Source organism: Sceloporus occidentalis, unplaced genomic scaffold, assembly GCF_023333645.1.
Source record: "Sceloporus occidentalis isolate IW3139 unplaced genomic scaffold, rSceOcc1.0.p SCAF_5, whole genome shotgun sequence".
Lineage (NCBI taxonomy): Eukaryota > Metazoa > Chordata > Lepidosauria > Squamata > Phrynosomatidae > Sceloporus > Sceloporus occidentalis.
This window is the reverse complement of record NW_028316985.1, coordinates 54,786,032-54,809,312: the sequence shown is the minus strand read 5'-3', so window position 1 is coordinate 54,809,312 and position 23,281 is coordinate 54,786,032. Positions and strand designations below refer to the sequence as shown.

Below are 23,281 nucleotides of genomic sequence, written 5' to 3'. Positions count from 1 at the left end.
AGGAGCTGTGAAGGCGGCTTCCAGCAGAGGAGGCTAGTTGAAGCAGAGTATGCTGAGGACAGGCTTTCCCTGGCAGACAAGATCCCAGAGCCTTTCAGTCAAAGTAGTGACAACTAACTTAGGACCACATTTCATATTCCACTGCAGCTGGACATCAAGAGGTCCCAACAGAGCAATGTAGTGCCTGGGTCTGGAATCACAGTGGGATGTGTGTCTGTGAATGGCAGAGTAGGTGGGAAGAAGATTCATCATAATCATCATCATCATCATCATAAACTCCAATAAGAGTTATTGGAGCTAAGCACCTTATCCCTTCCACAAGACAGACACAGTCCCTCCCAAGGCTACCCAGAAAATAGTAAGAAGAAGGTCTGAGAGCATCCACAGAAAAGTTCTATTTGGATTACAACTCCCATAGTCCCCAAGCCATGCTGATTGTGGGATTCTGGGTTATGGTACAGAAAGTAACCTTTTCAAGCTTAGGTTAACTTCTTCCCAAGTGGCAAAGTGAAGCTTGCTTCCTAACCCAACTAAAGTAGAATGTGAGAGTTCTTTGATTTATGTGCCTCAAACAGTATTGAAGTATTCAGCTTGGAGCGTTTATATCTAAAGTTGTGATACAACGTAATTCATAGCCTTGAGATTGAGATGTGACTAAACAACGTCTTGTTTTATGACACAGACAAAAAGCCATGCTAAACCTTTAGGTTTGACATGAAATAGCCCATTAAGAGCAAAGATAAATGTAATAGTGGCATGCAGATGTGATTTATACTTCCCCTACAAATCTAAGTGGAATGCACACAGTGTAACTTTTTCACAAGGGGCTTTAAGTGACCTCTTGTCATCTGGTTGTGTTTGATTTAAGAAGTTGACTCCACTTTCTCTGCTTGAGTTACCAACCATTTGCACAAGTTACCAGGTTTAGGCTTCTTATTCATGCAGCAAATCAAACATTGAAAGCCAAGCTGTAATTGAAAGAAAGGAAGACTTCTTCTTGATAGCTTTGTTAGCAGAGATCTAGAATGAAATTATTTTTAAACTGCTTGCCATTGAAAACCTAGCCACAGAGTCATAATCTGTAAACCTCATCATTTCCTTGAGAGCCCCTGCTGAGCAGAAGGTTTACTTAAGTGATTGCTATCCAGAAAGTAGGAAGAAAGAAGAAACCACTCCAGCTAAATTATGCCAGCATTCCCTTCCTTACACCTGTAATAGCTGCTGTAGATATTAAATAGTCAAATGGGTCATGGGCCATTAGAATTTTGTTCAATTACCCATAATAACAGATTTACTTGTAGAGTTACAGTGACAGATATTGAATCTGTTTATAGTTGTCCCTCCATAGTCGCTAGGGTTAGGGGAACAAGACCTCCGTGAATATGGAAAAACCGCAAATAACAAAAACACCATGTTTTTACCTGAAGGACACCTCTCTAGGAATCTCTAGGTCATCCATTGCAACTCTGTGGTCAATGTCCAACATACACTGACCATCGAATGGCACTGGAGTAGCTACAAATGGTCTTTCAGTGCATCTTTTCGTTAAAGTTGACCACAGAGTTGCACTGGAGGACCTAGACAGTCCTAGAGAGAACATATGAATGAAATCCGTGAATAATCAAATCCGCAAATATCAAAGCCGCAAATATGGAGGGATGACTGTATTACATTACAATCCTATACATGCATGTTCAGAAGTAAGGCCCAGTGAGTCAGTAGAACCCAATCCTAGAAGAGAGATTATGCGATTTTCACTAGAAAGTGAATGATATAGATATCAAAACTTTCAAACTTTGCAAAGTGTTTGCAGCATAAGTGTGACAAACAAACATGTAGGATCAGTAACATAACAGTTATACCACTTTCAGATGCTCAGTTTTACTTGTTTTGTCTTCAAACTGACATAACTTTGCTAAACTGTGCAGTACAAGAATTGGGGCAAAGTTATATCAGAATATGTTGTTGTTGTGTGCTTTCAAGTCATTTCTGACTTATGCCGACATCAAGGCGAACCTATCATCAGGTTTTCTTGGTGAGTTTCTTTAGAGGGGGTTTGCCATTGCCATCCTCTGAGGCTGAGAGAGTGTGACTTGCCCAAGGTCACCCAGTGGATTTCATGGCTGAGCTGGGAATTGAACCCTGGTCTCCAGAGTCATACTGCAACATTCAAACTATATACTACACTGGCTGTCATCAGAACATTTAGCCAGAAATATTGCCAATGTACAATATTAACAAAACAATTGCAACATACTGTTGCACGCCTATTTATGTATTTTGTAACATCTGTTTCTTGTACTCATACCACAATTGTTCATGCGCAGTTAACTTTTCATTGCTTACATTTTTAGGCTGTAATTTTATACGCATCTAACAGTAAGTTGAATTCAGGGGTACTTTTGAGTAGGCATGTGAATTAACCGATCACATTGGGCAAAATTTTAAAGTGATTCAGATTGGCACAGCTTCATTTAAGTCAACAGATCAATAGGCAATCACACATTGTGGGAATCAAGCACTTTGTTATTTAGTTGACAGAGCAGTAAAACATTTAAAAAATATAGCCAACATTGTATTGAAATACAACATTATATTTCATGTTTCTGTTTCTGAAATGTCAGAGGTTTAAATGAACACTAACCCAGGAAATGTGGCAATTTAGTATGGGCAGACCTCAGGCATATGGAAATTGTGTTTTTGACCAGAATCCAGAGGTCTAGCAACCTGAGCCAAATATAAAATAACTGGCTCAGATGGTGGATATATGCTGATATGAAAGAACAGAAACCCTATTAGCCTCAGTTCTGTCCAGGAACCTGTGGTCAGTACCAGAATCAAACTGACAAGAGCTTTCACACCAAAACCATTCCTAGTTCCCCACAAAAGCATTCCCTTTTAGTAGCTTTATTCAGGGATGAAAAGCCTTTTAAGATTCTGCGGATGTTGGAAACTCTTGCCACTTTATTTCAAACCACCAATATATATATATATATAAACCTGTAGATGCTAATCTACTTCTTTACCACCCAACCCTCCTCCTTCTCAGCAATAGTATCTACAGCTAAAATTATTTCACCGTTGCCATGGGATTATGTGATTGTTGAAGAAATTAGTAACTATAAAGCAAAGTAAATCTGTTGGCTCTTTTGCCCAATTTTATTAACAACTGTGTTGACAAACATGATGCAAAAATGTTTGTTGATTAGTCTGTCAGACCATTTTGGGATCCTGTGTCAGTAGAACAATTTCTTGTACAGGTACATGTTATAAACAGCTGCTCATAGCTTAAGTAAAAACTTAAACATCGTTTTTTTGTGGGTTTTTCGGGCTATGTGGCCATGTTCTAGAAGAGTTTCTTCCTGATGTTTCGCCTGCATCTGTGGTTGGCATCTTCAGAGAATGCCACAGATGCAGGCAAAATGTCAGGAATATACCGTATTTTCCGGCATATAAGATGACTGGGCATATAAGATGACCCCCCAACTTTTCCAGTTAAAATATAGAGTTTGGGATGTACTCACCATATAAGACGGGTATACCCCTCTTCCAATGCACACCAAATAAACATTTAAAAAACATCTGATTTGATTTCAATATGATAATTTAAATTCAAATGCTTATGACATGCAGGTCCTTAGCAGGAAACCTTGTTGTATACAAAGCCTGCTTGGATTGGTCAGCTCTGCCTGCCTGCCCAGTGCTCTTTGTCTCCAAGACTATCAGAGCGGTAGCTGCTTTCATACGATTGCCGCATATGGCAGGGATGCAGCTGCAGTCGTTTTTGAGCTCCCCCCACCATATGTGGCAACTGCAGATTCTCCAGTCTGGCTTGGAAGTTTCAGCACCTGCCCTATAATATGACACCTGGCGTATAAGACGACCCCTGACTTTTGAGAAGATTTTCCTGGGTTAAAAAGTAGTCTTATATGCCAGAAAATACAGTACTCTTCTACAACATGGCCACATAGCCCCCCAAACCCATAAAAAACTATGGATGCCAGTCATGAAAGCCTTTGACTTTACTTAAACACTTTAGCTGCATCGGTACTGCAGAATGAATGTAGTTTCACACTGATTTAATTGCCATGATTCAGTGCTGTGAAATTCTGGGATTTGTAGTTCCAGGATTTCATAGGATGGAGTCATGACAGTTAAAGCTGTATCAAACTGCATTCATTCTTCAGTGTAGATCCAGCCTTTGATGCATTTGGCTAAACAAAACAGTAGACCTGAAATATATTAATCTTATTTTGGACATTTCAGCTGAAGGATTGTGTTACTTTCTGTGGCCTGACAAGAGCATTATGTTTTTTAAAATTAACTTTTTCTTATGTATTAGAGAACTTTTTCTATAAGCAAAGCAGAAGTTACCTCTTGACTGTTCAGACAAAATAAATCTGTCTCAACTGTTGCTGGTATTCTGGATATGCTAATTTTGCTTCTCAGATAATTTCATTTCAGTGGGGAAAAGACCCAAACTGGAAAGTCTTCAGTAAAAATTAGATTTAACTATGTCCTGAAATATATAGACGATATGAGTACCTAATGCAAATTGTCCTAATAATAATGGATTATTAATACAGCATGGTTGACTAGTCAGCTTTGCATGTACTAGAACAAAACAATTCCTTAGAGCCAGACATCTTCTCTTTCTCTTTCTTTTATTATTATAGTTTATAAAGTGTCAAAACAGAGAAAGTGTTGAAGAAACATGCCTACCTTTTTAATAGAAGAGTGGAATTAAAATAGCAGCAAATTACTGTCATCTGTAGGCAGAGAAGTCAATGTATAAAATTTTCATTCCTGTAATTACACATTGATGATGTAACCCTGTCATCATTTAATGTGCGCATTGCAAGTTCTTATATTTGAGTAATGAAGGCTGCAAATCCATATGCAAAAACGTCAATGTCTGATTTAATTCACTGGGTTTTGCTTTTGCGTATAGGATTGTACTTCAAGGAAAGTGTACTTTGCAGTTACATGGATAGGTATCTACTCACCTGCTTTTAGTAAATAACTTTCCAGAGTTCAACAGCAACATGTGTGTGACACCTCTGAGTAGTCCAACACTTACTACTGTTTTTCATTTTTGAATTAAAACCTGACATCTATAACAGATTTCCCTTTTAACAGTATGTATTTTAACAGAGATTTATCTCATTATAAAAGAAAAAGGTTATAATGTTACATGTGTTTGCCTGGAAAAGTTTTTTTCTTTCAAATGCTTAAGTTGCATTGTCCCATTGCACACTTCATCACAAACCATTAAGCTAAAAAGGGTAAATCAAACATATTTTGCTTAAAAAGCGAAAATGTCAAAGAAATTTCGGTGGACGTCAAACTCTGCTTTTAAAAATCTGACTTGATGAGCTTAATGGTCAGTGTTTGCGTGTGTGGAAAGTGTGACCTGCAGGATGTGTATGTATTTATTTATATTTTGCACAAGGGACCCAGTGCACCGTCCCATCCATTTTTAAAAAAATAGATTAACTGTAAAAGTTAATTGGGGAGGCAGTTTTGCCAGGTTTTTGTTCCCCAAGCTGTGTTTGTATATGTACTTTTTTACAAAATCAGAAGTGACTCATGCTGGAATGAAGCACCGTTTACAGATTTGTCTGCGATCCAAAGGCACATGGTGGAAGTATTGAGTTGAGATGTACCTGGAACCTGCAGTTTATTCAAAACCCCAAGTAGAAGCTATCAGTTCCTTCTCCCATGAAGGCAAGGAAGGGGGATTTTGAGGCTTAGGTTTAGCTTTATGTCTGAACTGGATCAGTAATGCTATGTAGTTTGCATAATTGTGCTTAATAATGTTTATTTTATGAAACTTACAAATTATATGAGCAAAATACAAGGAAATAATGACTATTAGAGACAAAATTGGCTTCTAGTTTATGATTTCAACTTTGCTATATTGGTAGGTTGCTTCAAGGATCTGTGCTTTGAATGCTAAAACATTTTAATATCACTCAGATTTAACAAGTATCATCAACAGTTGGAAATAATGGCTCTCCAGAGTATTCTTAAGTAAGAATAAGTTATACTGCCCAGAGAAGCCAGATTGCGATGTCAGTGCCAGAGACCCTAGAGATTGTCTCAAGGGGTAATTAAATCATTGATATAATAGTAAGCCTTGGTTATTTGTTTTTATGTTTACAGGGGTTAATACTGGCTAATATGTTGTTGACTGTTATATTTTGTCAGCTGCCCCAAGGTTTTTAAAACCTATTAAGGTGGTCATAAATGTCAAGATAAATACATAAATATTGGCTCTAGGATTAAATCAAACATTCATTCTTATGTATGTGGTACAGTGCAAGAGATTGAATTTATTTAATGCTGTTGTCCTTTTTCAGACATTGTTGCAGAGTTGCTGTGTTTTACGTTACACTGATACACTTGTGCAGTAGCACACATGTAATTAGAAATGATTCTGAATTAAGTATTTTAGCACAGAACAACATAATGTTCAGGATGCTTCATGGTGACATTGATTTGTGTGTTGCACTGAATCTATATGTGGTTTTTTTAAACGGCAATATTTTAGTGACATCTTTCTGTCAAGGTCTGAATAAAACCTGTCATTCCTTCTTTCTAGGTTCCTTGCAGTTACACAGTTTTCTCCTACCCATGCCAGAAAAGCCTTTCCTTGCTTTGATGAGCCTATCTACAAGGCCACATTCAAAATCAGCATCAAACACCAAGCAACCTATTTATCTTTGTCCAATATGCCTGTGGAAACATCTGTTTTTGAAGAAGATGGATGGGTTACGGATCACTTTTCACAGACTCCACTCATGTCCACATATTACCTAGCTTGGGCTGTTTGCAATTTCACCTACCGTGAGACTATGACAAAGAATGGTGTTGTGGTAAGTATTTTTGAAGCTCTCAGATTACATATTTTTCACTAAAGAAACCTTGCTTCTTTGGTCATGTTAAAATACTTGTATTTTCAGCTATCAGGGTTTTGTTTTGTTTTTTGTTTGTTCACTCTTCAGACTGTGATCATTGTATGTAGTTTTCAGCCGTATAAGACCAAGACATTACACTTGGAGCTGAGTCTTACTTCTTGGTTAACCTGCTATAGTAAAACTGGAGAAAGCATCAGATTTTAATATCTGCTTGAAGCATCCTTATCTTGATTATCTTGAAGTAGTTTTCAAAGAAATAGCCATGTTAGTTTTTGTAGGTTTTTTGGGCTGTGTGGCCATGTTCTGGAATAGCATGAAAACCCCACAAAAAACTATGGATGCCGGCCATGAAAGCCTTCAGTCAGTCTCTTGGAGCATAAAAGGGAAGAAGGGAGGAGGAGGGGAAAAACTTGGAATGGAGCAGCACCTACATTTTAGTCTTTTAGACTAACTGGTTTTTGTTTTCACTTGAGCTTTTGTGGATATCAGTCCACTTCTTCAGATGCAATACAGAATGATAAGCCTCAGGTTATAAAGTATATTTATACAGTTGTGGGAGTGGGATAGAATGTAATAGGATCCAGAAAGATTCAAATCATGGCCTGTTACAGACTGCAAAAATAAAGCTGCTTCAGGTCTCTTTGGAGGTATGCTGTTTAAATGATGTATGCATCCAAAGAATCCAGAAGCTGCACCAAAGCTTCACTCCAGTGCTTAGGAATGGAGTGTGGCTTTGGTGCGACCTCCGAACTCTTAGGACCCATGCATCATTTAAATAGCATACCTCCAAAGAGACCCGAAGCAGCTTTATTTTGGCAGTCTGTAACAGGCCCATGTCTCTTCCCCAAATTTTTTAAAAGTCAGCATAAGGTGATACAGGGCTTTCAGATATACAGTATACAGTGGTTGGTTAGTGTTGATGTTTTAAATCAATAAACCTGCTTACGAAAAGTCAGTTTTCTGAGGTTCAAAACCTTCTCTGAGAAGATTCCTTTCGTTATATGTGCACTAGCGGGTACTCACCACCTTCAAGAAGACATGATTGTTTTCACATATAACAATAAGCCAGGAAGGGCAGAATAGATGTTGCTAGATTCTGCTGACCAGATAAAATTTTGCTATATGAATCATTTGCTTAAAAGTAGGTATTATTATTATCAGTGACTAGTATTTCAGTCCCAGAACAAGATTCTGAATAACTTTTTCCAACTCATTCTTTATCTGACCCTATTTAGTTACTGATTTGCGAGAATATTCTTAGATGCAACTTGAGTATTTCAGTCATGTGAATGCATCATAGGTGAGAGGCTTTGCAATTGCATGCTGGCTACTGCTACAAGGCTGTGGAAAAACATTTCCTTTTATTAAAAAATCTGCAAATGTGACTTTTTCTCCATATTGCAAAGAAACATTCAGTTTCCCTGAGGTATGGCATTTCCTTATTGAGAAGCATCCAGGAGTTCTTATATGGATTGTGGAATGAATGAATATATGTGTGTGTGTGTGTGTGTGTGTGTGTGTGTGTGTGTGTGTGTTTGTTTACAAATATCATGTGCAGAGCCATGTAAAAAGCCAAAATATGCACCAGAAATTCTGCCAACTAAGTAGATGATTTAAAAATACAACATGCACACTCCTGCCAATTCAAATTTTTGCTGGATGTGTTTAATCCACATAACGCAGATAGATTTGTGTTAGAAACAGAGCTACATTCTGAGCCAGAGAAATGAAAACAATCTCTTCTTACATTCTTAGATGTGAAAAGTACCCAATTGTTTAAATCAATGAACTCTCTAATGCTTTCTTTTGTGCATTTAGTTACAGGTACCATTTGAAAGTGAGTAACAGTATAGTAACAGAATACATAGTTTTACTATGTTCAATGCTACATACTCCCCAGTAAGTGTGTTATGGTATCATCTAAATGGACACTGGGATTTTTGTGAGTTGTCATACAAAAAAGTAACTTGTGCATCCTCTGTTATCATTTAGCACCTTCACTGAGCACCATCACACTGAGGAAGAAGAATGTTTGGATTGTTGTTAAAAGCAGTGCACTCTTGTTGTTTTCTTGGGTGGGGGAAAGCACTCTTCTAGGCACTAACCCTTGGCAGTATTGTAAAGGCTGAAGGCTTTAAAAAACGTACAAGTAACCATAGTGGATCTAAGTAAAAATGAAGTAGAAGGACAAGGTTATTTTTCAGCAAAGCCAATTATTTCTTTATTAAAAAGATAGCAGTAGAAACCAACAGAACAGTCTATAGTCAAGGCAAGCTGTTTTCAGGATAAAATGGGGGTGGTGGTGGTGGTACTATATGAAAGCTAAAACTCTTCTCCTAATCAATCTAAGGGGGACTAAAGGAGGGTAGCTGAACCTAAGCACTTACAGACTAAAACACACATATATTTTCTCAATTATGATGCGAAGAAGATGACTTGAGATTGGGGAAGTTCTGAGTGGGGAGGGGGTCCAAGAGAGGGCAGGTCAAAGAGAGAGATTCTTTCTGTGTGTCTTTCTTTTTAAGATCCTTATAACTTGAGAGGCAATCTCCTAAAACTGAAGGGAGCACCTCTTCGTGGAGCAAACATGACCTCAACATACATGCTTGCAAAAGGACAGAGGTGAATTTGCCTTTCAGGTTCTGATAAAGACTCTTAAGTGGTCTGAGCAACTGAGACAATGGGGTTGGGTAAACACAGCACAAAGCCAATCCATATAGATATTTACTTCACAGTCCAAGCCAGTTTGGCCCATCTCCATTCCATGGAAGCAGACAAGATAGTTAAGCTCTAATAGTCTCAATCAGTGCAACTGTTTCCTTGCCAGCAGTGGGGATGAGGGAATTTTGCAGTTTGGCTTGGTTTTCCAAGTTGGGCAAAAGGTCTAGGCCAGTACCAGCAGCTCTAGTTGGTCCATTATGGGTTCTTCAGACTCTGGCAACAGAATCTTGCCTGTCTTATGCATCAAAATCTAATATTCATATTTACTGAGCATACATCATTACATTGTGTCTCAGAGATCCCATTGCTGGGACAGTATGGTAGTGAAAGGATGACAATTCTCTTTATTATTGTCTTATCTCGAAATCTGTATGACTTGGTGCAGCATTTTGATATCTGGTTATGGGCTATGGCATTTTACATATTATTTTCAGCCTAGCCATGTTGCAAAATGGCTGAAGATGGTTTAGAAACATGACGATTTGAGGATATATTCAGTAGTAATGCTAAAACAATTCTGTGACCTCAGTTTGATTCATCTCCTTCAAAAGATCTGTGGTTAATTATAACAACATCAAACTTGTAATGCTTGTGCAGTACTTATGTGTTTTGGTCAGGGGAAAAAAATCTCCTAATTGCTCTGGAGATCAAATATTCTTGCTGCTTGGTCTAACAGAATTTCTCTTGTACCTGAATCAGAATAAGAGCTGATGACTTGCACTTGAATAGGCCTCAACCCCCATGAAGTAAAGAGCAGTGATGCACAAGCACAATAAATTGTGATAGTATTATAAAAATATTGTAGATTAACAAGGCTAGCCTTTAATGGTCTTTGCCTTATAGAAGATAATATAAAACAAAACACCAGGTGTAAGTGTTCTGTGGAAAGCCAGCTTATAGATATTGAAATTCTGAGGGAAGGAATGAACACTGTTGACTTCTAGAGCTTCCAAGCATTTGTATGGAAGGACAGCTACTGTTTACTGTTTGCACCAATTAGGGCATATGCACTATTGTAGGCTGCAGTCACTTGTGGGTAACTTAGCAGCATACTCCTCACTAGACCAGATCATCAGTCTGCTAGGGGACAGGTTATAAAATTCCACATTGCTAGTATTTGGCTTACTCTGAACAGATTCTGCTGCAGAGCAATGCAAATGTATGGGTGTTATTATAACTTGTAAGGCAGGAGTGGTACATTTTGTGAATGAATTATAATAATTACTGTATATATTCATGTATAAGTCTAGAAATTTTAGTCAAAAAATTGACCCCATAAAACTGGGTTGACTTATCCACAGGCCAATGTAAGTACTATATTTTAACTCTTCACCTTCTCTGAGTAGAGTAGTGAAAGGTAAGAGTTTAGTTCATACCATGAGCACCCAAAAGAAGCACCAAACCCCTCTATTCTTTCCACCATGATGCCTTTTTGATTACTTGGTTGGGAAAATGGCAGCGGTGGCACATCTTTGGTGCTTCTCCTCAAAAGAGTGCCAAGAGGAATCAGGCTTAGAAGGATCTGAATAAGATATTTCTGTATGAAGACAGTAAAGTTCATCCTTTACACCTTTGTTACATGCCACTAAGTTTTATCCTTGACTTAGCCATGATTCATATCAAAATTAATAATTTTGGCCCAAAAACCTGCCATTAATTTATAAGTGAGGTTGACTTATAGTCGAGTATATATGGTAAACATCATGGGGAGTGATCTTCGCTTGTACTGAGATCCTTCTAGTCCAACTGAGCTACAGCAGAAACAATATCTGATACAAAATGTAGACTTGTGACTCTGAACACTGTCACTTTTCCTTTCCTGTATGATGTTTGACTTATAAAGGTATTGCTTCTTTTTGAATTTTGGATTTTGTTATGTTCAGATCCTGTGTCACATCTTGTTTTAAAAAACCCAAAACAGAACATCTCATTTAAAAAATCCTTCTGGCCCAACCAGTTAAAAGGTTGAGGCTTGTTAAATAAAAAGGTCCTCAATGTTTTAAACAGTTTTACAAATTAACTTGGTTTATCTTGATTCAAGTGAACTATGAAGAGAATCAGGAAGGTTTTTATCTTCTCTGTTTAACAGGTACTCCTGATCTAAATCTATAAGTCTCCTAGAAGTATCTAAATTGACAAAGAAATTAACTATACCAGCCACATTCACCATGAAGCTATCTAAAATGGGAGAAAACTACAGTGTTTATTCTTAATGACTCCTCCATTAAGCACCATGGACAGAAGATTTTGGGGGACAGATTTGTCATTTCCCTTTATTCAGCCTGCCATATATAGAGGCCATCTTTCAAATTTCAGGGAAAAGGGATTATGAAAATGGAAGAATGGGAAAAGTTAGCTTTTTGTATTGCAACTTCAGGAATCTTCTAGCTGGTATGCCACCCGTAGTGCAGGCTGAAAGATTTTTTGAGTCATAGTCTGGAAGTAACATTTTCAAGATCTGGATAATGTAGAGAGAGAGACTGAATGCCAACTAGCATTTTTGATAGTTCACATGCATTGCATCATCCCATATACTGACATAGTAAGTGGGTAATATGATTTAGTTATAGATAACTCCCCAGATCTGCAGAGCAAACCTTTGCTATTGTGCAGTAGCCAAGTGGTGTCCTTTTGATGGCAGCTCTACTTTATTTGTCCCTTAATCCTCTCCAAGCTGTACCTCTGCTGTACCTGTTTCATACTGCAAATTAACACATTGGTAGAGTGATAGCCTTTTAGGATGCTCTTCTAAGAACTCTTGAATAAACGTTAATGCTCTGTTGTTGTGCCTTCATGTTGATGCCGACCTATGGCTTTCCTGTAGAGAATGTAGAGGTCAGTGAGACAGAATGGTATAGTGGATTGAGTATTGGACTAGGACTCCAGGAGATCAGGATTACAGTTCCTGCTCAGCCATGGAAATCCACTGAATGGCAATGGAATAGAGTTTTCTTGGCTTATTCAAGAGGTTTGCCCCTGTCTTCCTTTAAGGCTGAGAATGTAACTTGCTCAAGGTCACTCAGAGGATTTCCCTAGCTGAGATTATGTATCTGTGGAGCCCCAGCTATTGAGGATACTCCACATATCCTGTTTGACTGTTGTTTAAATTATAAGGAGATATCACACTTTTTACAACCATTCTTGGATAGAATGACTTATTGGGACCTTTCAGCTAAATTATTATATCTTTTCTCTGGAGAGAACATACATATAGTGCGATGAGTAGCTAAATTTGTAGTCAATGCTGCTCGCTTGAGAGATCAATTTATGGCACAAAATGGGGTTTTGTGTCATGGCCTGAGTTCATTTAAACACTTTCATTATTATTTCCCACTTTTAGACTATTTTATTTTGTATCCTACTTTTTAAAAAATTGCTTTTAGTTAGTCTGTGTCTATTTTAACCCCTTATTTGAGTTTTAACTGTGACTCATTTTTATCTTTGTATATACACGAACATTCTGATATTTTTATCTTCTATTTTATATGCTGTAATTTTGTAACTGTATTTAGTATTCTATTGATATGGTCAGCTGACTAATCAATAAACTTGTCGTTGTTGCTTATTCACCCTTTATGTATTTATAAATACTACTGAGACAGTCTCTTTTCCCAGACTGGCTTAGCAGACATTATGTTCACTGTGGCCTATATGCAAGAAAACATTGGATCAAGGTATAATCTCTTGGATTGCACTGGCAAACTGTTCTTGTGCTGATGGAGTAAGCATCAACCTAGATTGTGCACCTAGCCCCTGTCTCAAATGGTGAAAAAGTTTCTCTTAGCATGTATCTTTCTTCAATGTGACTTCTTTAGCATGGTGAAGAAAAGTATTTTGTTTTGTCATTGGAATGTAAACCTGCGCTTAACTTGAAAGTCTGGTGAAGTACCTAGTTTTGAGGAAATTTTGTTGTGAGAGGGGGAAAAGTGATAAATGAAATTAGTGTTTTTTTAAAAAAAAAATCCAAACTCTTTTGCACCGAAAAGCAATATCCCAAATGGAAGATAAATTTCAATAAGATGATTATCTATCTATCTATCTATCTATCTGTCTGTCTGTCTGTCTGTCTGTCTATCCAGCCATCTCATAGACAAAGTCAGTGAAAAACTCTGAAACATTGTACCAGTAAAGTGTAGTAAACAGTATTTCCCCCCATCTTTTCACAGCAACTGGTTTCTTGGACTCCAGGGAAATAATTAGAAGTAAACATCTAATTTAACCTCTTTCCCATTTCTGTAGTATCTGCAATTCAAAATATTTTTCCCCCAGTTCATTTCTTATTCAGATTTACTCAAAAATTATCATTCTGCATTTTGGAGCTGATTGCAGATATTCAACGCTTGAGCACTATGTTGTATAACACCGAGTCTTCTGAAAAATCACACATTCATGCAGTGCTGGAGTTTGGTTTCCATAGATAGCTTTTGCCAATACATGTTTAGTCACTGATTTGTATAGAAGAAGAACACAAAAAAGAATATGTACATTTCTATAATACATTAATCTGAAATTCAAATTAATATCCATGGAATTTCAGGTAATCTATGTGATACAGAAGATAACTGGACACTTTCTGTTCTGGGGCAGTTCATGACTACCTTTGATTGTAGGTGCATAAAGAATTCTAGACACTGATTACTGTCATTCTGATACTCCTGTGAGCTTTGAAGTCATTAAAAAATCACAAACTTACTTTGGCACTTTGATACAAAGCCAGCTTTCTAATAACCACCCTTACTTAACCAACTTTTGCTGTAGTGTACAGTTTTTGACTTTAGTTCTAGGTCACATATAACTCCCGAAGGAATAGAATTGTTGCTCAGTAGAAATTGCTGACCAGACATACAAACTATCTTTGTTTTTAGCATAGTTACTTCAGTAGATCCCGTTGTCATATACTTGTTCAGCATAGAGGGAGATCTTTTGTGAGCAGGTAGTGTTAGGGCATGTTGTTAGGAGGGAATTTGGTTGCAGAGTTTTTGTTATTTTGTGCCAGAAGTAGCTTCCAGTTGATGGTGGCACTAAGGTGATATTATCGTGGGGTTTCCTTGGTAAGATTTGTTCAGATTTGTAATCTAGTACTCAAACCACTGGCTCTCTGGTTGCAGAAACCTGGGATCAGATTTGCATTCATTTGAGAAACTGATTAGGTTCCCTTGGGCAAGCTGCTTTTTTACACCGTAATCTTGCAAGTGGGACTGCTGTAAGGCAGATGTGATAACTATGCTGCCCTCTCTATGTTGTTGGGCTTCATGTCTTAGCAGTCATAACTAGTATATTGTTATTTTTTAGCATATCTATGATGAGGAATGCTGGATGCCCAACAGCATCTGGAGTACTCCATAATTCCTACTACAGCTGTAAGGATAAAGACTGGTAACTGTATAATTAATTGGCTACAGTTTCTTTCTTTCCTGGAAACTTGCTAGGCACTGGCAGCAAGTTGTTGAGGGATCAGCATGTATAGACCAGTAATTTTTACTAGCACTGGTATACATGAAGAGTGTTCTTTCACTCTCTTCTGCCTAATCTCACTCTAAATGCAAATACAGAGAAGGTCAATGAGTAGAGAATTGCAGAAGATGGATCTGAAAAAGGAAGATGAGTCTTGATATAAATGCAAGGGATTCATTTTTTGATCAATTGACAATTCATCTAAAAACAATTCAGAACAATTGCTTCCAATAAAACACAGTATGTATAAAGATTGTATTTAACAGTAATGCACTTTTACTAAGAATGATAATTAAACAGAATCTTCCTCACTAGTGAGTTAAACTGTGATTTAAATAGTCAAAATGTGGTTTTTCTGAGAAGTGATTTAAATCCTGATTTGAGTGAATGTGATAAGTCCCTGGCAATAAGCCTGGTCTCCCCTCTCATGTGATTGTTATCATGTAAGTGGAACAACCCAAATAGGGTTTATATGAACCCAATACAGCACCCAAACATGTATTGTTTCATCTGGGTCTCTCTGTGTAGAGGTGTATCTACCAGCAAAGCACTCAGAAAATTATTTCTGAACCTGCTCTACTGCTTTGTTTCAGTTTTCATCTTTGAGTCTAACTGCTTCAGTTTAGAAGTGAACTGGAACACTGTTTTTGGTTTTCTGAAGCTACGGATATTTCCCTATTTCCCATTTGCAGTGAGGCATGGTCTTATCATTTGTGGGCCTCTGGCTTTTTATCCCTTGGAAATTTCAGGTCTATTTTAAATCTGTTTTTAATCTCTCATGTGAATAGAAGCAACCGGGGCAGGAAGAGTTGTGTTGACAAGTGACTGGCAAAGAAATGGTTGATAACATCTTCTCTACTGTTTCTCTCTAATGCAAGTCTTCCCACTTCCTGAGGGTCCTTTTCAATGAAGAATGATTGTCAGGGCTTTGCTACTTACAGGTATGGTGGAATTGAGTTTATTCACTGGGAAGATGTAGCACAAGGGGGTGTCTTCAGACTCTACAAGAGATATTCTTATGCACTTATGTTTTTAGCTATGCTCTTGTGAATTAATTTTAATGGTCCTCTTGGACAGTGGCATCACTGGGCTTGGTGTCATCCCCACCCCCTGCCAATTGACCTCCTCCCATACCACATCACGCCTTAATAATGTTTTTTTGTACTGATGTTTCTCATAAATTATAATTTTCATGTATTACTTTATGTAATGGCAATAGTAGTGACATAAACAACTAGCAAAATTAAAATTATACCTTTCAATTACAATATTATTCACACAGCCTAAATGTATTTACATATACATAGTTCCATGTGGTTAAAATGAAAATCTGATAAGATTTGATGTTTTTAAAGAAAAAAATTGAAATAATATTTTTAATAATAAAAAAAAACCATTTTTTTTTAAAAAACTGCCCCCTCCTTTCTCCTCCCTCTGAGCCTCGCCTCTCTCATACTATCTCTTCAGTGTTTTAAAGGGACACAGACAAATGTTTCTGGCAAAAGGCAAATTTTTTGGGACCAATGGTGTCACCTCCCCCCTTTAAGGTGTCACCTAGTGCAATCTGAACCCCCCACATCCCCTATTGATGCCACTGTTTGCAGATGCAACCTTCAAGCATCAACACAGAATGTGGATGCTTGCCAGTTAAGTCTTAGCTCAGAAAGAGAAAAACTCCTGTTGCTATAGAATGTATGTAAGCCTCCTCCTCCTTCTTTGTACTCCTATATAGTACCTGCATCAAATGGGCTATTAAGAAAGGAAACCACATATAATCCACAGATAATGCAAACATAATTAAATATTAAGCAGAAGGCCTGTCTTGAGGCTGGCTGGAATGTCAGCTGCTTGGTGCCGGGTACTGAATTCTACAAATATATTTTGTTATCTGTGGCAAACATGCCATTGGGCTATTTATTTTTTAGTACTGAAAAACAAAAACAAAATAGTTTATATATTTAAATAAAATAAGCTGTAGGAACTGTAACCTAGATGAGTAGGTGGGCGAGTGAGTAAGAAATTTGATTAATGATATATCCTGCTTTAGATGCCTGAGGCACTGCTTTAAGACATTGCTGCCAGCTGTTGGGCTATTAAAGACCTAAAAATATCTTCTCCATCAGTCCTTATTACTTCATTGATAATAAATAAATAATGCTGAAATGAGTTCATGGGTAAGTTGATGCATTGCAGTAGAGAGACTCAGAAGGCCATAAACAACACAGTGTTTTCCTTTCTTCACCCCCCCCCCCTCAGTTAAATAAGTGCATACTACTTATACACATTAAACTTAATTTGCCACAATTTTAATAAGCTGAGGTCAAAGGGGGAAATTGGGAGGAGTAAAGACAAACAGGGGCATTTTAAAATCTGGGGAAAAAGTAGGCGATGATTAACTGAAACTTTCTTTACACAATCAGAGGTATGTAGGGTACAGTATGTAAGAACAGAGCTGATAATATGTCCTGCATAGAATTAGAGTTTGGTTTCAGCTGAATCAGCTCCAGATAATGTTTTTTCCTCATGCATAGAATACAATAACCTGATCACTGAACCAGAGTAAACAGAATGCTTGATTTCAGTGTTGTCTACAGTACACTGCTGCATATGCTAGACGTATTAAGATAGGTGGAGTTTATAAACTATGATGCCTCCATATTTGATGGTATAGGCTTTCTTGTCTTCAAGGCTTTTCTAAGTTCCAGATGTCCCAGCACTGAAAGGAACAGTATCTTATTAATGAGAAGAGTCTAATGTACCAACAATAATTGTTAGAAGCTAAGACAAATCTCTCCAAGCCTGAATCTGCATAAGGACTACAACCCAGCACCACTAGATAGTATCCTTCCACAATTTGACCTCTTTCCTGCCACCACACTCCTATTGTAATCCAAATTGAACTCAGTTTGGAAAACCAGATGGGACTCACATTTTATAGGGAGGTGTTTCTATTGTGTGCATGTGCTAGCCATATTGGTGTATGTTTGTCCACAAAACCACAGTGGCTGCAGGAATCTATTTTCATAATCAAATAACTTTTCTCTGTTTCCCCTTATTCTGAGTTCTCACCTGCACTCTGAATACTCACTTGCACTGGATTAGATGCATATCACAGCAGTTATCTCAACGCTCACATGTGTTGCCTCCACTTCTTCTAATTTGCTGTCTCATTTTTTTTAAAAAAATACTTCTCAGGAAAGTGGGTGTAGGATTTATGGGATATCTAATTAAAAAATACTGTATGTACAGCGCTGTGTAAATTTACAGTGCTTTATAAATAAAGGTTTATAATAATAATAATAATATGGTAAAATCTCATACTGGTATACTCAGAACTAGTCCGACTTAATACAGTTGGGTTTACTCCTAGGAAAGTTTTTTGCCCCATGAGACCCTGTCACCCTACTGAAAAGGACATCTAAAGGCAAGCAAACATTCAAAGATCAAAGGTTCAACGCTTCAGATATGTCCAGAATGCAAAGGGGAAAAAATGGTGCTGACCTTTCAGACCCTTTTTAGGAGGGCCTGAGCCTGAGAGACAGATCTCCAGTGACTTTGTGCCACCCACCCACCAGCCAGTTACTCCCCAACAACCTGCTCCCCCCTGCATTCCACCCAATCCCAATTTGAAGGTCAAACCACACATTTTAAAAAACTGGTTGTTCCCCAAAATAGCAGACTAAACTGGAGGTTTTTAAAAACCATCTTTCGGGCATAAAGAAAGAAGTGTTTTCACATTGGAAGGAGAGGAACCTGATGTGTTCCAACAGGATGGAGATGGAAGTAAGGATGTATTATTTCACCTGTGTAGATTCAGGCTAAATAATAATAATAATAATATTTTTATTTTTATTTCCTGCCTTTCCCTGCGGATCAAGGTGAGATCACAACAAAAATCAACAGTGCAAAATACAAAGTACAAATTACAAATAGAAAAAACAATATTATCTAAAATACAACAATAACAGCCAACAATATTACTACCAGTGAGTTAAAATATCCAAATCGTTGTCTGTTTTCCATGCTATCAAATCAGAAATGGGAGTGTTCTTTAAAATCAACCATAGAAGGTCAGATGGGTATGCCTGCCAGAAGAGATCCGTCTTTAGTGCCTTCTTAAAGGCTTCTAATGTGGTAATAAGATGGATCTCTTTCGGTAAAAATCAGCTGTAGACACAGTTAAAAGCACAAATAAAAAACTTTCAACAGACAATAGACTTTCATTGTTCTTAACAGCTAAGGCAAATGGCTGATGCAAAAGCTGGTTGGAGAAAGTGAGCTGTAAAAGCTTGATAATACAAGTGTCTGTGGCTGTGCATAGTTCACTGACTTTATTATTATTTCATAATAAGATATTGACAATCAAATTTTAATTTATTCTGTTGTGCCTTCATTTTTGTATTGTTTGTTCTGAGAAACAATATTTTGCAAGAACTGAGGTAGATAGCTGAAGCAGGCTTTTCTTTCTGGCCGTTGGAAGCGATCTGCTACCTTCCTTTGGAAGTAGCAACCTTTGGATGGCTCTCCAAAATCACCAACCATTTTGTTTTTATGAAATGTGAGATGCTGTTTCAATATGTAGGAATGTGGTGGGTAAATGATGTATTGGCTGCAAGGGTCTGAGACAGGTTTGGAAGGAAGCAGAATGTTAACAACAGCTGAAGGAATGGAATGGAAAGCAGAACTATTTTTATTTGGCTTCACATAAAGGCTGTCAGCTTAAATCTGCATCTGAATTTTCAGCATTTGAAGTTCAGTCCCCTTGCCCCTTTTACTTGGATAAGGTCTTGCCTCCATTCCCAGAGGATGCATTTGGCAAATTTGAGGGCAGTCATTTGGAACCTATCCTCAATGCTTAAAGCCAGATGGTTGAAAATGAATATTTTGCTAGCTGTTACCTGGAACGTCATTGGATACTATTGCACATCTTTTTCTCCTGAGCTGGGTACGGGCTTAAACCATTTAAAAACGAATGTTGTTACACACCTCCATGCCTAGCTCAGAAGTAGTGCATACATGATCTGGACTTCTCCTGGACTTTGCAAAGAATGGGACTTTCCCATTCTTTGCAAAGTCTGGAAGAAGTCTGGATCGGGTATGTGATGTCTCCAAGCTGGGCATGAAGGTGTGTGATAACGTCTGTTTTTAAACAGTTTAAGCCCATGCCTAGCCCATACCCAGCTCGGGAGAAAAAGGCATGTGAAAATCTCCATTCTTCAAGCACTTTGTTATGGATGGCTTCAGCTTGTCAGTATATTCATTATTTTTAAACTTTCCAAGATCTGTGGTAATCCTCAGTTCATTGACGACAGGGTACCAGCTGACTGCAAATATGTGATACATGTGAACAAAAGGAACCTGGGACATAGAGTCCAGAATGATCTAGCACCTCTGTTTAAAAACTTACATTTTTGATCAGGTAGTGGAATGAATGCATGGTCAAAAGGTTTTGGGATTCCCAGATACTATTTCTTTTGTAACTTGCCAGTTTGGGATTTTGCCAGTGGCTTTGACTTTGGACAGCAGATTTTTTTTTTTTTGAGAGAGAGAGCAAGAGAGAGAGCATGTATCACAAAAGTGATTACACTTTACACTGTATGTGTTTCTGAGAATTGAAAAATGATGGTTGTGGTTTGTGTGTGTGGGAAACTGTCTGCTTTCCTGAAGATTTGTAGGAATGCTTGCTACTTGTTTTAATTACTACCTCAGGGAGATCAAGAGCATGCTAATGAAATATGTTTAGTAGTGGTTCTTGGACACCTACAGAAGAATCTCCAAGAGCTGACTGTGAAGCCCTGACACTGGTCAGTGTGAAGGAATTCCCAAGAGTGGTAAACTTGCCAGCAATTAGAGATTATGTTTATTGCAAGCATTAAAAATTGCATTTATCCAGACTTGACTTCTTTCAGTATCTTAATCTTGTTATGACTCATTGTAATTGTTTTTCTTGTATGTTTACATTCTGTGTTGAAAGTTGTTGGAATTCCATTCAGGCTTGTATTTTTTTTTAAAAATGTATTCGCTTACTTCTTGTTTCCTTGGATGTTCATAGTAACTTTTTAATACTTTGTGAAATCATTATATACTGTTTGTATTATTTGTTTGATATATTTTATTTATGATTTGATACAGTGTGTGTTAGTGTGCAGGTCTGCCAGCATTTAACAGACTTCATACTTAGGAAGAGAACTGTAACTCAGTTTTATTGAACAGAGATATTACACATTCCCACCAGTGATACTACCTTTTTGTGGTGGTGAGATTGTGTGTTCCTTTGAGGCAAAAGGCAATGCTGACAGCAACAGTGTTTCTGGTAAAGTCTCCCATGTCATACATGCTTTTGCAGGGGAGCCAGACCAAATATGCCAAACAGGTTCTGGGTAGCAGCAGTAGTTGGAGGAGGGGTGACATGGGGGGGGGGATCTCTCAGAAACAACAACAGTGGCACCACTTGCTAGTACTGCACATAAGGAGCCATGGTAAATCCCTTTTGGAAATCTTCTACCATGAAAAACCTATGATAATAATAATAATAATATAATAATAATATTTATTTGTATACCGCCCTCTGGCAAACCAATCCGGGCGGTTAACAACAGTAAAATATAAAATATGACAATTAAAAACACTTTATCCCTCCCCCCCCTTAAGACAGTATTAAACAGTATAACATGTTAAGAACACAATATCAATGCATAAAAACAACAATTAAAAACTAAAATCCCTGATATCCCTCATGAGGATGAGGCAATCCAAAATAACACAAGAGAGATTCCCAAGTTAGATGGCATTCACCAAACTCCTAGGGTAGAGCAGGGGACAACTATTAGTAGCACAGTGGCTAATGATGCAACTGAACTCAAGCCAAAAAACAACAACAACAAAAAAAACCCCAAGTTCAGCTTTTGACATGCTTAAAGGTGAAAAGAAAGTGTGAAGCTGTACAACACATATTATAGGAACATGAATCGGGGAAGCTCGACATAGTAAAACAAGAAATGGAACATATAAACATTGAAGTACTTGGGGGGAGATAGTTAGAGCGGACACCACTTTAAGTGTTGTACTTCCATCTTCTGACATCCTGGGATTTGTAGTTTTACAAGGTCTTTAGCCTTCTCTTCCAAAGAGTGCTGATGCCTCAGAAAACTACAAACACCAGAATTCTGTAGGATCGCGCCATGCCAGTTAATGTGGTATCAAAATGCATTATTTCTACAGTGTAGGTGCACCCCAGCAACATATCGTGGCACAGACAATGAATATCAAAATGAGAGTAAAGCTGAAGAAGAATGCTAAACTAACCTTTGTGCCAAAATACAACTTGAAAAGCATCCTTGTAGAATCTAAAGATAATGTGAAAAATAGATTTGCAAAACTAAGCCTAATTGGAGCCAGAAGACCTCTGGACTGAAACCAGGGATGTTACCAGGTAAGTATGCAAAAAGTCACTATGTGCAGCCAAAAAGAAAGAGAAACCTCAATGGATAATAAATGAAACTCTTTGAGCAATTAAGGATATATAAAAAGCAAAAATAAAAGGTAACAGAATGTGGTGAAACTGTTTATCTACTTGTATGCAAGGACAAAGAGAACTACTAAAACAATCAATACTGAGAAAGAGAAGATGACAATAAAAAAGGAAGAACAAGAGATCTGTTCCACAAAATCTGAGAAATCCAAGGGAAATTTAAACGAAGAGTGGGGATGCTCTACAACTAGCAGGGAAGCATATTGCAAGACCAATCAGAAATAGTAAAAACAATATGCCGAGAAACTATGTAAAAGAGATGAAAGGATGACAGATTCATTCAAGGAAAAGCCAACCAAGTGGAAGCGCTCAGAGCACTTGGGAGAAAGTAATCACCAGGAACAGATGACATATCAGTAGAGTTGATTCACACTACAGAGACAGAATCTAGTTCTAATTAAAATCTGTCAACACTTACGGAAAACAAAACAATGGTCAAAAAATTAGAAATGCACATACACATTCCATTCCCCAAGAAAGGGGAAACCAGGGATTGCAGAAGCCACAGGACCATTGCATTAATTTTCCATGCAAGTAAAATGAAGCCCAAAATTATACCACAAAGACTTTTACAATATATGAAGCGAGAAATGGATCATGAGAAACTGGATCTCTCTTTAAGAAATGGGTGAGCCACAACATTTGATAGTCCTGA

The 23,281-nt window shown here is 37.6% G+C and overlaps 1 protein-coding gene across 1 annotated transcript in view; it reads left to right on the top strand.

The window, feature by feature from the left end:
* Positions 1-23,281, top strand: part of LOC149312169 (thyrotropin-releasing hormone-degrading ectoenzyme-like) — a 298,564-nt gene that overhangs the window by 991 nt on the left and 274,292 nt on the right. The window contains exon 3 of the mRNA XM_089524096.1: positions 6,605-6,878. Coding sequence (XP_089380222.1) covers positions 6,605-6,878 — 274 coding nt within the window. The remainder of the gene's footprint in view (positions 1-6,604; positions 6,879-23,281) is intronic.